Source organism: Rattus norvegicus, chromosome 7, assembly GCF_036323735.1.
Source record: "Rattus norvegicus strain BN/NHsdMcwi chromosome 7, GRCr8, whole genome shotgun sequence".
Classification (NCBI taxonomy): domain Eukaryota; kingdom Metazoa; phylum Chordata; class Mammalia; order Rodentia; family Muridae; genus Rattus; species Rattus norvegicus.
Window position 1 is genome coordinate 18,710,300 of NC_086025.1, and position 19,167 is coordinate 18,729,466.

Genomic DNA, 19,167 nt, shown 5'->3' on the forward strand with positions numbered 1-19,167 from the left:
TCATGATGCTTGTGACTTGCAAGAGAAAGAAGCAGCTAGAGCCAAGGTACAGATGGAGGCTGAGGCAGGCCCTGCTTTGGTTCTGCTTCAGTCAGAGCAAGAAAGCCCTTCAGTCCAGCTGTGTGGCTACATAGGTCATGATACCTGGCACTTGACCTCAGTGTGTGTCCTACTCTTCTGCTAGCTTGTCAGCCATCCTGTGTGGTACTCAACCAATCCTGTATATTCCAGAGACTTCCCCTATGCCCTTGGTGTGCCAGTTCCTATAAGGACAAGCTATCTTGTGGCTATTCTGTTGTGGTGCAAGATGTCACGTAAAGGACTTTCCTCTTGCGAGAATTGATTCATCTGGTTCCGGTCACATTCCTGACCTGAATCCTCCATACAGAGGCAGACGTGCTCTTCCAGACTGATAGCTGACACCTAGGCTGCTTTGGGCCATGAATTCAATCACACACTCCCTCCCGTGTTCCTCTTCCTTTCATTCTAGATGTAGAGGGTGGTGTGATGTCAGTATCTTCTGGAACCACCCACGACACCACCCTAGGGCCACTGTACTGCTCTGCTGCCCTGCACTGTTATTCTACTAATGGTGACCTCCTGTGGAGTTTGACAGAGAGCATGGCAGTCACAGCACTATGGGTCATGGAGGCTATGATATGGAAATAAGAGTCTCCCATGGGTCATTTCTGTGAATGGCAGCTCCCAAATTCTAACGGGGGAATCCCTGAATGATTCTACGTAGGTGTAGTGTTGCTGAGTCCTGGACCTTTAAATAAATCTGTAAGATTCTCATGTCAGACACCTTGTCCTTGGATTCATTTCTGAGTGGTATCTGTACTGCTTTGAGCTGTGGGTTTCTGAATTTTGTAGGGGTGAATCTTGGAAATATCAGGCTCTGAGCTTTGTTTCCAGTCAAACAAGTTTTAAAAGGGCCAATAACCACAAAGGACAGAACTTCAGTTTTAATGGTAACTGTGAGGCCAGTCTATTTCCAGCCCCTTAAAGGGGTAAAAATCTTTCTTGGACTATATATCAAGTGAGATACCATCAGCACCCGACATGTCCAAAGTCAGGACTTGCAAAATTATACCAAGAAATGTATGAAAAAAGGCCTGTGGATACCTGGGCACAAGATTCCTGAACCTGCTATCCTGAACAGACAAAAGTTTCACAATCATAGTCCTGGTTGCAACAGCATCAGCCACAGGCTTCTACTGTGGAGTGGGGCCTTCTTCATAATCTAGGCTTCAGACGTAACCTTTGACCTGAGTCTGTCAGACCCTCTGTATGCTGGAAAGTCTAAGGAGACTTTGGTCCTTGCACCTTTATCCTGTGCACAAATGCTTTCAAATATTTCTTAAAGATGTGACTTGGCCTTAGATGGACCAGGCTTCTTGGATGCAGTCCATCTTCTAGGCCTGGGCTCATCAGGTAGAACAATCTCTTCAGTATCAAGAAGCTGAATGTGGAGAACAAAGCGAAGGAGACTGTGTAAATGGAGGGGATATTTTTTTCAGAAGATATGTTTCCAGCTCTTTCCCAATAGTTTTTGAACATACCAGACATCTTTGAACTCTACCAATGACTAAGAAAACCCTCATTGCCATTCCTGTCCCTCTAACCTGATGTCTGAAGAATCAGAAGCTCTGAAATGTTAGCCAAGGAGACATGCAGGAGCTGAAGGAGTCAGACAGGGAGCTTGTGTGTGCTCTATCCACTGTGTCAGCAGCAGCCTTTTTTTTGGAAAGAGTTGATTTCTGCCATGCTGCCTGTCCAGAGGCTTGCTAGACAACCTGTAGAAAATGACAGGGTTCGAGCACTCAGAAATTCTGCTGTTGGTTGCCCAGTTTTCTTCTGCATGGCCTGTACTAGGGAACAATATGACATCTCCAGGTCTTTGTTCTCCTCACTACAATGGGGTAAAAACTGGAAATATCCAGTCAGGGGTGTCCTCAAGTACACATCAAATGCCTGGTCACTTGTGGACAGACCATGACTGGGGATCAAGTTTTACAAAACTTTGAGAATGGGGTGAGCACAGAGAATATGAAGATCCTGGGTACTCAAAGGGAGAGAGACACAACTACACCTTCAGGGACCTACGCCGAGTTATAGAAAGCATCACCTGTTTTGTCAATGTACAGAAGACAGTCAAGGAGACCCACTGCACATCCTGTAGTAACATGACCAAGATTCCCCTTGGAGACTCAAAAGCTCAAGGTCTGCGACACAAATATAAACACATCCAGCGGTGAAGATGATGGACAAAGGGTTCTTTCTCCATAGCTGAAAAATGTCCAAATGGTACTTCTAAAGAATGACCACTCTACTGTGCACAGCCCAACAGTCATACAACAGAGTTTATATTTTAATGTTACTGTGTGCTCTCTATTTCCTGGTCTCATAGGAGCATCGTGAAGATATAGGGACACATTGCAGATATGCCACTGTCCAGAGTTTTCTTCGCAGAGCAGTACCTTGCTAAAGACACAAGCAGGGCTCTAATGACCCAAAACACTTCAGTAGACTTCTTATGCCTTTTGTGCAAATGTGGGGGAGGAGGGTAAAATAAATTTCCTGGGCACTTACTTAACAAACAAAGGGTCTAGATCACCTTATTACACTTGATAAAAGTCGCCTGGAATCTGCTCATCATGAACCAGAAGAGACTCTTTCCTCCAATGACTGACAGATCTCTACTCTCCACCAGGATTGGCTTATGAGGGCCCAAAGATGTCATTGCCATCCAAGGATGATCTACTTTCTGGAAAATGAATTCTCAGAGCTGGATGGAAGGTTTATACATGATGATAAATGTTGGGAAGAAGTCTGGAGGGATCACATGACTTGGTGATACCAAAAGCAGGGCTCAAAATGGAGGCACACAATGGTCTACAAAACAGTATCCGTTGAGAATCCTAACTCATCAACCAACCCATAAAGAGAAACTTATCACACACGAGACTGTGCCTTGATCAGAAGCAGTTTGGTCCAAGATGAAAATCTGTGAGAGAGTAGTGAGGAGCAAGCCAGCTAAGCGTCCAGTTCTCGTTCTGCACTGCCACCCACAGTAGAGCAGTGTACACACAAAGCTTGACCAGTGATTCCAGACTGTGGGTACCTGTCCTGCCTCACTCTGCTCAGGTACCTTGAACTCAGGAAATCCCCACAACTCACTCAGCTTCTACTTAGGGCATATGCCAGCCGACCCCTCATTGCAACATCTTCCAAACTTTGTAATGTACCAGATTATGGGAAGGCTGGTACTTCAAAAAAAGAACATGACATAGTCTTAGAGACAGCAAGGACACATGACAGATTAGGAGGATAAAACCCTAAAAGATGACAGTTACCTACAATAAAAGGATCATTTGTGACATCCAGTAGGACCATCTGTCTTTACACGGTTGTGGGAATGCCAAAGGCTTTTAGTAGATTTGTCTTTCAGTACTGGAGTACAACTGTTTGGACTCTGCCTGGATATGCCTGAGCCTAGCCTTTTAAAAAGGACTATTTAGGCTCCACACTAACAAATGAATTCTCCAAATCTTAAGCACCATCTTGAGCATCACACATTTGAACACATCACAGGGAATTAGATAGAATTTCACAGTTTTTTTTCTTTACTCTCGTCGGTCTCATGTCTACGAGTTTCCTTGACAATTAAGCCCATGACACAACATTACAAGTGGTCTTTTCAACTGCTTCTTGCAAGCTATGTTATACTGACTGCACATCAGACAATACAAGTGAGAGGGTCTTCACAACAACCATCTGAGAAAAATGACATAGTCTGCCTGCCTAAAGCAGCAGGGTCATTGCTAGGAACCAGAAGGAGACATCCCCAGGAAACACTGGCCAGATGCGACAGAGCCAATCTTGGTGGTTTGATAACTCATAGGGATGGAGCAGTGGTTCAGGAGTATAATGGCTTAGAAAAACAGCATTTACTGTTTTTGAATACATCTTGTATGTAGAGTTTTATGTTGATTTTCATGAATGTTCATATGTACCAAACAATAGTAAAAGCATTTAATGGCATTATGAAGAGCACATGGCATTTTAGGATGCAACCTCCAAAAAAAGTGGTAGTACCAAGCCAGATTGAGTCCACCCTTGAGACTGGGAAAGCTTAGAGTACAGCGTAGCATTCTGTGAACCCAGAGAGCATGGTTGCAGTGTAGCCACAATGTCAGCAAATGGAGGCACAGCAACATTAGAGACCACACTGACCTGTATCCCAGTGGCTGCCTATGTTAAACTCAGAGGATCCTGGGATTTCCAGGGACCAGAAAGAATCAGATATGTGATCCACGGATCTGTCTTGGGCCAGAAGAAATTGACAACCCTGCTCACATCTATGGGAGAAGGAGCCCACCTCTTCCCCGAGTTTTAAATAGACAGAACACTGCTATGAAGAGTATGGGGCGTTGCCTCTTTAGAGACATCCAGATGTCATTGCTTCATGTCCCGAGAGGATATGTTGCTCACAAAGGTAAGCTTGCAGTCATGGTCTCCCTCTATTTTGGTCTTAATAGCTAAATTCTCTGAGGATCATCATGAGAGGATCTGTCACCTCTGCATTCCCTTCAAGTGCCAGCTCATCATCTGGACCTCAGAGAATTGGGAGATGGATTAAGTGCTCTAAATAGTTTGGAGGTGAGATCTGGGCCATGTCCGGAAAGAATGGGGTGTGAGTTACTGCCTTTTGCAATGGATGGAATTGCTGCTTTGGCTCACCTCAAAAGGCCAAGGACATGACGGAGAAGGTGTGAAGACTTACATGGTGGAGAGATATCCTGAGATATCATTCCCTTGTCTACTATACAGGGAAACCATACAGAAGGAAGAAGATGTCCACACGGCTCACAGTAAAGCCTGCTGTGACAGGCCTAGTTGTGAAGTGAAGTGGGCTCATTCTAGAGTTGTTAGGACACTGGGCATGGCCGACATCTGCCCATGTTACACAAGAACGAAGCCTGATGTGACAAGTCTAAATGTGCAGCAAAGCAGGCTTACTCTAGAATTGTTAGGACACTGGGCATGACCAAGAACTTTCCCTGTTACACAAAGAGAGTGCTATGAGTTGGAAGATATGGAAATTGTGTCAAGGTGATGGCTTTGAGAATGACTGAAATGGCTGTGTCTGGGGAGGAGACTGTTTTACAAAATAAGCCAAGAGGAAGGAATGATCCTGAGTCTGTGGCCTGTCAAGCAGGGATTCAAATGTGGCCCTTTCCTGTGAGACTTGATGAGTTTCACTGTTGTTGGGGCAGTCACTGTCAGGAGAGACCTCAGAAGGGCCTTGGTTTCCCCTTCACACAAGGACACAGTGTATTACTTAACTCAGTCATGGACAGACATGGGTACATTTACCAAGACACAACCAATACGCTGTTCTTCCATATATCAATAATTTAGAATCATTGAGTTGTTATTCTAGTCAGTATCTAACTCACACCTGCATCACATAGGATAAAGATGTACAGGGAACATCCCTTACAACAGTTGCAGGGAGAGTGGTGGCTCTTGTCATTTGCAACAATGTTTCCAACCTCACTTGCTTACGATGTGGTACAATCAAAGACTCAGCTCTAATTACAGGGACCTCAGACTGCTCGTAACAGTTTCTTTTTACATGAAATAGATACATGCCCTCCATGCCTCCTGAGAACAGAACCTCAGGACATCAGCTATGTGTGGTATGAGAGGCAGGACTGAGCTCCACTTTGTACCCTCTCCTCTCAGAGTTGTTTGGAATCCCAGTATCTCAGCAGCAAAGACTAGGTTTCCTAAGATGATCATCTTACCTGCATCTAATAGATGAGGTCCATAGTGATGGTCCATTCTGATTGCAAGGGGAGACTATGGAAAGACCATAAGAATGGCAATCTCAATCTTGTCCTTCAGATTTGTGGAGAACCTCTGAGAGCCTCATGTCAACAATCATCCTAACTGTAACACCTTCACTCATCTTCTGGGAGGTAGGACTATATAGATTTGTTAGTGATGCCTAGAAGACAGAATTGGAAGCGTTATGGTGTTAGCCCTCAGACCCGTTTCCTTCTGTGGACTCCCTTCTACCTTGTTGTCCTCATCTCAGAGGCACATTGATCCTTGAACAGGTTGTTGGTTATTTACAGTAGATGGAGGTCCCAGCGAGAAGTCACGTGTTTTTCAAAGCATCAGTTGTCTATCTCAAACTCTCTGTCACAGTCAGAGCTTGGCCTTCACTCTTTTGACGCTTACTCCAACTTCTTCACTGAGTGCAGCACACTAGAATAGGCATGACCTTTGGAGAGATGTGGTATATTAAATGTTAAAGGTGGAGATGGAAGACAGAAAACCCAACATGGGTCAAGATCATGTGAGAAAATCCCGCCCTTTGCTTTCTGGACTCCCACCTTCTACAGAAGTTGTGAATGATACTAACAAGAAAGGAATGAAAACAAGTCCTGTTCTAAGTTTTAAGTTCCTTCTCACCACTGAGTTAAGATTGGGTTACTGGCTTGGACTTCTCACAGGATAATAAGAGCACATTGTGTATGGACTCTGGGTACCCTTGTGTGGTCTTACACATCATAAAATGTTACAGAAGGAATGTCTTACCCATAGAAAGTTCTGGCAAAATAAAGGTAGAAAGAACAGTGGCAAATAAAGTACTATGCTAAGAGTCGATATGACTTAACGTTAGAGAACTAAGCTGAGAGATTGAGGATCTCCAAATCTACAACCAAGACAACTCCAGTAGACAGAGAAGATTGTGTTGTTGCGACGGGTATCCAAAGAAGGAGAACAGCACATCTGTGGGCCAATGCCTAGGCTCCTACTCCCGAGTCCAGTCAAGTATTTCTCCAGCATGTACTGGCACAGCCTCAGATCCTTCAGGTTCTTCACCTACAAAAGCTTTTCCAATAATAGGTAGTAGAGTTCAGTTACTAGGTCCTTTATGAGTTTGAGAAAGACCTCACTTGAGTTAAACTTTGACCTCCACAGGCTCTCCAGGAAATATACATGCTACCTGCCCCCACATGCATGGACACACACACACACACACAGAGGGAGAGAGAGGATGGGGAGGGAGGGAGAGAGAGATAGAGGGGGGGTAGGTAGAGGGAGAGGAAGAGAGAGACAGAGAAAGAGAGACAGAGATAGAGCAAGGGAGAGACAGATGTATAGACAGACAAAGAGGCAGCTAGGCAGTAAGAAAGAGAACAGGAGAGAGTCAGAAACAGATGCCAAGAATGAGAAAAAGACGGAACAAAAGATATAAAAACAGAGAAGAGAGAGAAGAGACAGACTACAGACAGGATGTAGGGGAGAGTGAATAGGTAAATGAGAAATATGTGAATAATTTAAAATGCTTTGCAGGGCTACATGTTCTCAGTGCCCACACCATCTGTTTAAATTAGGGTAAGGTGTATAAGCATCATACATACCTAGTAGCACTGATTTGGACTTACTCAAAGAAGCACAATCTAGCTGCCATAAATGCCATGAAAGCCCGACAAGTTGCTAACCTTTATTGGTGGGAGGGGCTCCACAACTGTCAAACGACCTGGCAGAGGAAACAGAAAAAGAAAAAGATCAACCTGAAGGCCAACAAGTCTGCTGTGAAATTTTTATCTCTGCCTAGAAAGTACTAGTCAATGACACAGTACATACATCATAGTGTTGAGCTGATGGCTGAATGGAAACACTGTCAGGTATAATATGGGGAGAAACTGAGAAGGCCAGAAAGGACACTCTACAAGATGTCAGCTTTGACCCTAGGTAAAATGAGAAGCTAAAGCCTCTAGTTACAAGTCTGACAGTTTTCAATGTTGAGCGGCGAGGTGGCCACTGGGAGAAATTCATGATCTTTATTTATAACTGTCAATTAGTACAGGAAAAGTGACCTGGAGGGAGAGTCTTCACAAAGGAATCCTCTAGATGACGTTCTCCTGTGAGCAAGTCTGTAGAGAATCGATTTCATGATCTTAAATGACATGGGAAGTAACAAGAACTTTAGCAGTGCTATTCCCTAGGCTTAGGGAAAGACTTCATAAGAGCAGAGGCCTTTAGATGAGCACTAGCAAGCAAGCCTACATGCATGCATTAATTTCTCTACACTCCTGCCTGTGGATAGAACATGGGTAGCCCCTTTATAGTGCCTTGGCTACACTGTGCTAATGCAGTATACCAGGAAGTGTTAAGTCACTGGATTGAAATGAAACTAAGAATATTTTGTTTCAGATAATCACACTGACACTTAAAAACAACAACTCAGACAACAGTGGAAGTTATCTGGTGGTTCTCTTAGTCAGTCAAATTTATCAAACAGTAGCTCCCAACTCCTGCTCGGTGGGACCAGGTGGGCATGGCTTCACTCCCTATGAATGTCTGATCTCCATTCGTATTCTAAGAACCGCATTCAGGGTGTCCTCTCAAGGGTTAGAGAGACTCTGTCAGTGCCTGTCATATGTCAGATGACAGCAGAGAGGAGTTGTCAGAACTCTGAACATCTCTCCACTAATGACCTTCTAGGAAGTACCAATAATGTCAAGAGGCATTCTGATAATAAGCTCATTGCTTCCCCTGTGCCACCATGTCCCTGAGAGACAATTAGTGAGCAGCATCCTTCCTAAAGCATGGGGGGAGAGCAAGAGAAGAAGGCACTCTGCAACAGTTGGATACACAGATTTCCCACATTTAAGGAATAACCAATAACACAAAACGCCATCACATTTGCTCTTGGACCTTTTCCAAGCCCTAACCAGCAGAGGAATTCTAGATCTTGGCACTGAAATGGATGACCTATATGACACTTGATGGTGGCAACCAGGGAAGGGAGGGGCCATACCATGTTGACCAGATATCCACACTGCAGATGCTTGTGACGATGCAGATGAGGTTGCTTGACACATTGTTGGTGCCCTCCTGTCTGCAGACACAGGCTTATGTTTGGCCTCCCTGGTAGCCACATTGAGCAACTTCTTGTGGGAAAGCACCAGGATCTGCAAGGGACAATTGAGAGTATGGAATACCATGGGATGATAAGGACAGAGTCCCCACTACTTCTTCACATAATGACAATGTACTGGGACACTGGAGAAAAGATGTGTAAATAAACGAGAGGGTGAGCATCCCAGGAAGACAGTCACAGGGATCAAGTGCCCAGAAGTAGAGGACAGCAGAGGGTGTGTATATGGTAGATCTTTAGAGGATATTCCCATGTTCCTACACAATCAGGTCAGTTCTGGTATTGAGTATTTAGTTCTAGTATTTAGAAAAGAATCAGAAAAGATTTAATCAAAGAAAAGTGTTTTTCTGTGCTGATAACTAATCACAAATTCTACGGTGCTGAAGGATACAGGAATGACTGTGTCCAGTGGCCCCATCTTGTGCTGCTTCTAGGCATTACAGAAGACCAGCTATTCAACACACTGTGTTAGTCAGATTCCCGTTTTACAGCACTAAGCACCCTTTATAGAAAAGGAAGCTGGATCCCAGAAGTCATCAGAGTGGGAGAACGTTCCTGAAGTGGTAGGCAGGACTGCAAACTGACCAGTGAATATCGGAGTGTTCAGGGAGAGCATTCATAACCTATGATGTTCAAAGAGTGAGGAGAAATCGGACCACACCAACGACCCTGAAGTGTCTGTTCATGGGACACGCCACCCAGGGAGCCCTCAGTCTCTATCAGCACTTCAGGGCTCTATTCATCCTAGGCCTACTAATTTGATGCTGGAACTAAAGGAACTTTGGGAAGTGGGTTGAGATCAATCACATAGTGAAAAATCCACATGGGACCTCCCCATCTTCCTTTCCCTGGACTTTCCTTTGAAGTGTAGACACGGTCCTCTGTGAGACAGAATGTTCCAGGAGATTGAAAAGTGTATTTTTTCACATATTGAACTAGATTTTTAAATCAATAGCAGCAGTAGCTACAATTGCAGTTCAAAATCAGAGGTCAAGCGGTTTTGCCTTCACTGAGAGATCAGGTCCAGACTTTCAGGTCAGACTCTGCTCACCAGTGACAAACGGAAGGACTTTGGTGCACAGCCTCGGGATTTGGGCTCCAGGCTGTGTTGCCTCAGTCAGAAAAGCATCATGGCCCTCGACTGCTTCATTGGATGTCAGAGTCATAGTTGGTGATATCTAAAAAGAGGACAGGGACAGAATGTAAGAGAACACAGGATTTGGCTAGGTCATTCGACCTGTAACAACCCAGTGTGTTATTTGTATAGCTAAGAAAATTCCTGGACAGTAAGAGGGTGTGCTGAGGGAGACTGAGTGTCTGCATGGGAGATAAAGCCAACTACAGTGCTGGTGTACAACCGAGGTTCAGGATTACCTCTGGTGACAGTTTTTATCTGCACTCCTTACCGGCTTAGAAACTGACATGCAAAATCAACGATGGTTAGCCACATGCAGCAACATGGCTGTTGTTTCTGGGATTCCTACACTGTCTCTCTATCAGGATGGCCTCCTCACCTTCTGACAATCCCACCACCAGCAGTAGTGCACACTTCAGGCCTTTGGCAGGTAGCAATACCCAACACTCCCAGGGTCTGTGATGTGCGTGGAGAACAGCATTTCATTAAGAGATGAAACACAATAAATGTCCTTTTAGGGTGTCCATAAATATCTATGACAGTATCACAGACACTTGTCAGGTCTTGATGGCTGCCTGTCACATGGCTGCCATTGCCTTCCTTCTCATGCCTTCTTTCTCTCCAGGCTCAGCTCGACAGAGCTGTCTTCTCAGGGACAGTGTTTCCCAACAACCTGTACAAGGATGGGAACTGACAGTTTTATTACTGTTTTTACCTGTTTTGATGCAGACTTACCTCACCACCTCTGTCTTCCTGGATGTCCTGGACTCTGCCAGAGTGTCAGCTCCTTGGGCACAGCTTGTTTGTCACACTAATGCCACTGGGATCTGGCTTCTCCTGAGAGCCTTACACGTCACAATGCTTACTGAATGGCAACTGACAAAAGGACAGATGACACCAATTCACATAGACAGTTTACAAGCTGTGCTCACATCTACAGTGAATCTACATCCTTACTATTTGTGGGTAAGAATGACAGGACTGTGGAGAGAGTAATGGCTTCCATGATAGTACCTGAGGACTGGAGCCGGCAAAGTCCAGGACGTGAGGAACAGGTTGCATAGCAAAAACGTGGAACCCAGCTTTCTCAGACATCCCACAATTTGAACACCATCCCAAGTAAAAGCAGTGGTAGTGGTCAATGGTCCAGAGCCAGTGACTGACCTACAAGAGGCCTTCCTCTGTGCTCTTCAAGTCTCAGGACTGGGAAGCAAGGCTGGGGAAGATCAGGGAGAAGTTGTTGTCATTGGCTAGCAGGGCTGTCACTAGGAAGACACCAGAATAGAATGAAGGTCTGAACAGGGCCTCAGGGATTGTACCATGTAGCTTCCAGGTACAGTTGTGGCCCCACATCACTTTTGCCTGCAGCCTCCCACGGTCACATTCCTCCTCTGCTTTCTGTTTCCTTGGTGACAGAAGGCTAGGTCTCCTACATGCACAACCATCATATGAGCTTGAAGGGCAGAACAACCTTGTCAAGGATACATGGGCTTAAAGAGGAGATGGTGACAACATTGCAGCTTGAACTGAAGGCAAACAGATCCAGCTACACTGTTCATGTCCAAGTTCACTCATACAGGCATTAGAGTGTTCAGCAGCCTCCCTTGTCTTCGGGCTCCACATCATGGCACCCTGTGTTCTATATGTACTCGGGCGTTCCTCTTGTATCTTTTTGTCCTAATGAGGACAAACTTCATTCCTTAGACCCCAGAGTCCATCCAATGTACTGTACATTCTCGCACACTGAAGTCCTCCAGAGCGTGATTCTGGACAGAATTCCTGGAGAGGCCTCAGAAATCTCTGTACAGTCTTGGCTTCTGATCACCAGAATATTAATTTGATTGGATCAGAGTTCCAAATATCTGTTTTCTTCTCTTGACTCAGTTGAAGAGTACGGGAACACAGAATTAGCAGAGTGTTCCAGGCTTTTTAAGAAGTCTGTAGGAGCTAACCTGTTCAAGCTCCCTTAAAAGACAATGACAATGGGAAGGAGGAGGCCTCCTTGGCTTTCCTGTCTGCAGGGTTTCTCAACAGGGTTTCTCAGGAGTGACCTTCACTGATAAAGGTTATGTTTGGTTTAGCAGGAGGTGACCCTCAGGGCTCCTGATGGGGTTACAGGTCACCAGAACACCTGTCTCTTTATCCATCATAACTTTTGCTCTAGTGGTTTGGCAGTGTCCCTTGCTCTCAGAAAGTGTTCTAGTACTTGCAGACAGCATGTTTCACAGTGATTCAGGCCTTTGATGTTCTCTTTCAAACTGGGTGCCCTTCAAGAGTTCAACATATGTGCATGCTCTGGGCCTCTTCCTTCCTGATGAAATTCTCTACTCAGGAAAGATTCTGGTACAGGCAGACATACTATTTCACAGTCTTTCGAGCTCAGAGGTTCTCTCAGAAAAAGCATGACTTTTAAGTGGTCGGGATATATACACTATTTTTCTCATTTGGGCACCAATGTCCACATGGACAAGACTATTTCATTTCCTGGGTAATTACACAGAGTGAGGGATCTTTCAGTGTACCCCAGAAACTTACTACTCCCCTCTTCTGGTCAGATGCATCGTCCATCCAAACCTGGTGGATTCCTGCGTGCTGGTGTTGACTCATATCCAGAAGGAACACTCAGCTCTCACCCTTGCAGTCCACCTCCTTTGAGGCCTGAGCCTCAGTATTAAAAGGGGACTCATTTTTTTGCATCCAGCATCCTACTCTCATAGTCCTCATGTCCTTAGTGTTCCCGCAGCGACATTAGCACAGTGTTGGGGCAGGCAGGTTGGTTCATATGGAGACAGGGGAATCCTCACTTCATTGTTAAGGGCAGGATGGCACTGTTAGGTAGTCTATTGGCTCAAGTGCTTCTGCCGTAGATATGGACAAACACAGCTGCTCAGCCCATCCTGCAGCTGTCACAGGATCTTCCAGAGACTGTCCATCCTGAAGGTCCATACGGACAAATGAGGACATGGAGGTCCAGATCGACTTTTCAAATGTGTTCCATGAATTGCAGAACAAGATTCGATCAGAGCATGGGAAGGAAAGGTCTTCATGTGGATAGGAGATAGAAGGAATTGGAGAATGAAGATAAACGAGGACCAGCTCATGTATCCTATCAGAATGAGTGTTATTTGCTCTTGAGGTACAGGGATCGAAGGCTACTGCTCACGTCTTCTTGCCTGGTTTCAGATGGTTTGGGTGGCTACCAAAGAGGCCCTGTTCTTGTGAATCAAGTTTGTGTGGAGAATCCTCTATCATTATGTACATACCTCATTAGGGGATAGGATGTTGTTTTACTGTTTGGGCGTACGGAACTAAAGTGTGGGAACCAGTCTCTCCCTGGTCTACAGATGCTGGTGTCCATTCTTGGCAGATGCTCCACAGTGATACAGGAATGACAGAGCTGAGGCCCTTGGTGTTCTTCTGAGCTGCAGGGAGACTTTGAGGGGGCCCATTAGATAGTTGACCATTGTTCCTCTGCCAGGCATAGATCATCACTATAGATTCTATATGGACACTTGTACCTGAGAACAGCAGTCTCTCATTTTTTCTGCATACCTTGCTCAGGTAGGAGGATTTTAGTTTGTGTTTTCAGTCCAGTGTTGCTAATTTGAGTTGGGATCCTTAGCAACAATGAGCCACTTTCCTTGGATCCTCAGGAATCCATGACTGTCCTGGCCTCAAATGCACCATTATCTGCAGGAAGGAAGCTGAAGGAGGGAAAGAAATTAGTTGTGAGGGTGACTTAAACCCAGGTCCCCAGGACAATGGCAGAATCATCCTTTCTCAGAACCTCCGACTGAATGAGACCTCCCTTTGTAGATTATAACTAGGGGAACTGCAAAAGCACTCAGGAGGGAAGGACACTAGAGCAAGTACAGAGAAGGGAGAAGTTATGGATCCTTTCCCATTTCCTGAATGACTAAAGACTGCACTTGAGAGAGCCAGAGGCCATGAAGAACTGCTAAGGCCATTGACTGCTGGATGTCAGCATGTTGTGTATCAGGAATCTAATGGATCAGCATGTCCTTTAGGGTGAGAGGGAAGAGTCCACATGTGTTGTTGGGCTTTGTCTCATGCTGACTCTGGGATACAGAGAGTGCAGACACTCTATGTGCTGTCTGAAGTTAGGTTCCAGAGGGACTCTATTGACCATCATCTGCAGATAAACACAGCAGCTACAAATCCTAGAACTTAAACAAATGGAGGATAGAATTGATGAGGAGATGGTGAGTGGCTGAGACACCTAATAGATACCCGAGTGAAAGTGTGACATAAGACAAATTCAAGTTTTCCACAGATCCAAGTGACAGGACAAGTGCACACCCTGATGTGACTGACATGCCAGAAAGGGATTGCCCCTCCCCATATGGGTTGGACACTTTCCTGGAAATTTGGTCAACTTTAGGCCATTGGGATGGAAATATTTGTTTACATTATGCCACTGTCAGATTGTCCACTGCATTTATAGTACCTTTTCATGATTAATGACTAAGTGTGTAGGGATGTATGGATGGTAGCTCATCTGGCAGTAGGAAAGAGGTCAAGGAAATCATTGTGAAGAAGCCAGTAAAGAGCACCAGTCATGACCTCTATTCTTGTTTCTGCCTCTAAATATCTACCTTCAGTTACTATGACTTCCCTCATAACAGTTACATACATCAGTTTTAAGTTACACAACAGTTTCCTCCACAGCCAAGCAAGACCCGCTGCTCTCTGTTCCTGGCAGCAATGAAGACAAAAACATTTGGTGAACACTTGTTGGACTGTGGCTCCAGCTCAGGGCAGCCTATTCCCAGAAGACTCATAGTAGCTTCCTAACTTACTGAAAATTCTCAGCTGGAGAAATCTAAGGAGCCCAGGGATAGATGGTGAAACGTGAGAGAAAAAGCCAAGTCAGTATAACTGGCCGCTTTTCAGCTATACTTTAGAGTAGAAAGATATTCCTGTAACACTGAAAATGTTGTCTCGAGGTTATGGAGCCTTTGATTTGGATAGGAAGGGTGTGCATGCACACACACACACACACACACACACACACACACACACACACACACAGATCCATAGAGGTGCCTGGTGACACTTTTTACTTAGAACCATCACTGAGTTTGAAACACCTACAGGTGCATGTGAAGGAAGGTCGGGGCCTCTAGACTCTGGGATGCCACCATGAGCCCCATTTCTATTTGACTCTGTTCTTCCCACTGTTCTCTTCACTATCTTGTCCTTTCCAATCCTCAGGACTCAGGAGAGTGCACCCCTCAGGTCTTTTCCATGTGTGGACCTTCAAGACTGCGAGAGCCTGAAAGTCAAGAGGAATTTCAGGAGTTTTCACCTAAAGGAGAAACTTACAGTTTATTCTTAAGTGACTCAAAACACTGCACTATCAGAAAAAGACAACATCATATGCATCATATACAGAGATTGATGCTGGCTGTAGGTCACACAGCTTCCGCCATGGCCCTCTGTGCCTTCTATTAGTTTCTTCCAGGGTCTCTCCTGCTGTAACTCTCACAAAAGTGTCTCTTCTGATGCCCTGGACTACCATGCATGCTCTTTGGTCTCTTACCAAGTTAGTTGTTTTCATGCAGAACTACACCATCATTTTTGTCTTCCCTATTTTCCTGGATTCTGCCAGGTTGTCTGCTGCTTGGGGACAGATAGGTCTTCAGGCCTAAAGATCCCTGGACTCAGCAGTGAGTGAAGGCTTGGGACAGAGCACGTTTTTATTCAATGACTTCTGACTGGATAACTGATCATAGCATGACACAGAGTAAACCTAGAGCACAGGATTGAATCTCAGATCTCATTTTGACACTGGAAGACTTGTTCCAGTTAGGAAAGAATGACGTGAGGCCTATGAAAGAAGACTTAACTCTAGCAATGAACTGGACACACAGATGCTGTAGGGGAAGAACTTGAACAGGCTCCGCCCAGAATGCAAAGAGCAAGCTGGATGGCTAGGACACTGAACCCTAACCATGACGAAGAGCCCACACCCCATGGAGCCAAAATCCCATGGAAATGCAGGGACATATGTCATGAGGCTAACCTCTGACAAATGAGGAGAGTCCCAGCTCTAGGCTCTTCAGATGTGGAAGAGGACTGAGTGTCAGAAAGATGGCAAATGCTTAGGGAGCAACCCTTCTAGTTTCCCAGGCTTAGCCGCTTTGAGGTTCACTCACAAGTTTTGCATCTTTCTTGGACACAGTGAGAGAGATGTGCTGGGTGCCTACTCTTATCCTTCCCACAGGAGAGCAGGTCACACAGGCTGAGTGATCTCCATGATAGAAGCACTGTGTTTTGTTCTCTAAACCTCAGTGTGGGGTCCTTCAGCCCAGCACTGAGACTCACACCAGACATGGTAGACAGAAGTCTGGACTTTCCAAAGCTGGAGCACTTTTGGAATATGGTGCACAATCACATCCTGGAGGCACTTAAGCTCTCACCTCTGAAGCCCACTTCCCATGTCCCTCAAGTCTGCTGCTGTCTGCTGCATACAGTGCCCCAAGCCTACCACAGTAGATTCTCAAGAGGAAGGCTAGTTCAAGGAAATTCGAGCTTTAGAGTGAGACTGCAGTGAGCTTGGTTTCTATGAGATACTGGGAAGGTGTGTCCTAGGTATGTAGCACATGTGGGAACGTGAACAGAAGTCACTTTGAATGCCCAGTGGCCTGACCAGGAGCTGACCAAGCCAGCACATGCACAGAATGCCTAGCGAAAGCAGCAAGAACAGAGCTATGGAGGGAAACTTCCCATTTCTGCTCCTTGTGAACTTTGGAGCAGGTATTTGTTGTACTAACAGGGAGCATAGGTCTCCTTGTTGGTAGCATAGCAAATGATTGGAGGAAAAGAAACCTAGGAGCCCACAGGTCAGTGTCCCGGGACATTCAGTTTGAGGTTTAGTTGCCTGGAGCCTGGTAGGAAGGAAGATCCCCTACCAGCTATTCAGCCCTGGTTAGTAGATGGTAAGAAAGACTAGCATGACACTGTACGACCAGTCTCTGAATGCCAGATTGGAACTTCTGGTGACACTGACCCCTCCCTGCTGCATGCAGGATACATAAGAACTGGGTATCCACAGCTGAATCCCAATGTATTCATTCAAGCAGCATTGTCAGACCTCACAGGACTCAGTACACTCCACCTGTCCAGTTCAATTGTAGGGAGACATGGAGGTGGCCCCTTAGTACTTTGACCACTGTCACTCTGCCAGGCACTAGGTCCCCAAGCAGAGTCTCTATCTGAATATGTTCCCCATAGAGAACAGCCTTATATGCCCCCTTTCAGACTGGCTGTACCCACAATCACTTGCTGATTATAGCTAGTTCGTTTACATCAGCACCACCTAGGCATTCTCCAAAAATATTTCTTCCTCAGATGGTACGGAAATGAGCAGGGTTTTATCCAGCTGGAGTAGACATACTTCTCCCCAACCCAAGAGACCCCATGTATACTCTTCTGATATTTCCAGTGAGAATACATGAATAAAGACAGAGACAATAAAATTCAGAGTGGAGATGCACCCTCCCACATTAGCTTACCTTTTATATGGTACTGCTTGCTGCCTTTTTCAGGGGGGCCACTCTCTTGGAGGATCTATGCTGGGGTTTTTTCTTTGGAGCCCGAGGGAGGCAGCAAAGTCTTGAAAAACAGTCCCTGATTCCTTTGCGGAGTCTCTTAAACCATCCCATCCTCTGAGGGGGAGATGACGTATTCATCTCAATGTCTTGCTTATGTGGCAGGATTATTTCAACTTCCGACATGTTGTTGCAGACGCACGGGCAAGCCACAGGTGTTGAGTGGAGGGCACGGGTAGAAGTGCTTCTCTCCTTCTTAGGATAGTATACCGCAATGGGAGGCATGGAGACACACCTGCTCATCTTGAGTCCTGATAGAATCAGGTCAAGAGGATTCTGTTCTCTTGAGGGAGGTCTGTGGTGGAGGCCAAAGATGGGCTCACTGGCCCTTCTCCTGAGAGGAAGGCCAAAGACAGAGGGATGTGCTGGTGATGGGGGTGGCGGAGGGCACGGATCCCTAGGCTTGGCTGGAGTGATATATCCAACATCAAACCCTTTGCTTACATGATCTTTTAAGCTCAAATATGCCCCCATTGGTTCATCGTATCTTTTCTTTTGGAGGGATTCCAAGATGTCCTTGGCTTTATACCCCATTGCACAGAGCATTTCTATAATTTTGTAATCTGGGTCAGTCTTGGGCAGGATTTTAAACTCACATTTCTTGATCCATGGGTGATTTTCAATTTCCTCTACAGAGGGCCTCATATCTGGGGAAACTCTCAGAATTTGATGTATCAGGTTTTCGAGTTGCCCAGACAGGTGAGTAGGAATGGTATAGGTCCCCGTTGTAATCCTTTCCTCAACATCATTGATGGTCTTTCCTCTGAAGGGTAAGTAGCCAGTGGTAAAGAAATAGAGCACCACCCCCAAACTCCACACATCAGAACTCTTGCCATCATATGGCTCCCTTAATACCAGTTCTGGGGCATTAAAGTCCCTGGTTCCACATTGCCTACTCAGTAATGTACCAGGTTTGCATTTGATGGCCTGGCCAAAGTCGATCAGCTTAATATTGCCCTCTCCATCTATCAGTATATTCTGTGGCTTGATGTCGCGATGGACAATATCCAGGCTATGGCAATATCTTATGGCAGATACGACCTGTCCGAACATTTTCTTCGCCTTTTCTTCTGGCAATGGGCCCTCCTCACTTATTAGTTTTCCTAAGTTGCCTCCTGGAGCATATTGTAATATAAAATGAACTCCGGTCCCTGTGATCAGGACCTCATATAAAGAAATTATATTCGGATGGTTCAATGACTCCAATGTGGTCATTTCAGACAGGATCCCCCTGATGGTGTCCTTGCTGATCTCTACCGTTTTGATGGCAACCAGGGCCTGCGTTCTCCGGTGCCAGGCCAATCTCACCCTGCCATATGAACCCTGTCCAAGAAAGAAAACCACCCTATACTGACTGCCCAAAGTCTTCTTAATAGAAGTGATGTCCATTCCCTTTGATCTGGTGAACACAAGTTGTGAGGTACAATAACCTG

The 19,167-nt window shown here is 45.5% G+C and overlaps 2 protein-coding genes and 1 pseudogene across 28 annotated transcripts in view; 1 reads left to right on the forward strand and 2 right to left on the reverse strand.

Annotated features, from left to right (window-relative positions):
• Positions 1-11,195, reverse strand: part of Mex3a-ps4 (mex-3 RNA binding family member A, pseudogene 4) — a 39,157-nt pseudogene extending 27,962 nt beyond the window's left edge.
• Positions 1-19,167, forward strand: part of LOC134479845 (putative sperm motility kinase W) — a 665,424-nt gene that overhangs the window by 544,089 nt on the left and 102,168 nt on the right. The window lies entirely within an intron of this gene.
• Positions 951-19,126, reverse strand: Smokl8 (sperm motility kinase like 8). 22 transcript variants are annotated; one of them, XM_063264551.1, is made up of 11 exons: positions 17,639-19,126; positions 11,115-13,804; positions 10,836-10,976; positions 10,017-10,143; positions 8,846-8,999; positions 7,524-7,561; positions 6,738-6,909; positions 6,088-6,295; positions 5,814-5,868; positions 1,626-1,796; positions 951-1,462 (listed from the first exon to the last, which is right to left on the reverse strand). In XM_063264551.1, exon 1 carries the CDS (start codon positions 19,121-19,123, stop codon positions 17,642-17,644), a length of 1,482 nt encoding a protein of 493 aa, XP_063120621.1. In that variant the 5' UTR covers positions 19,124-19,126; the 3' UTR covers positions 951-1,462; positions 1,626-1,796; positions 5,814-5,868; positions 6,088-6,295; positions 6,738-6,909; positions 7,524-7,561; positions 8,846-8,999; positions 10,017-10,143; positions 10,836-10,976; positions 11,115-13,804; positions 17,639-17,641. The 22 variants fall into 22 exon arrangements, with proteins under 22 accessions (XP_063120621.1, XP_063120624.1, XP_063120622.1 ...); XM_063264554.1 differs by lacking the exon at positions 6,738-6,909 and having other exon boundaries at positions 5,814-6,016; XM_063264552.1 differs by having other exon boundaries at positions 6,088-7,561.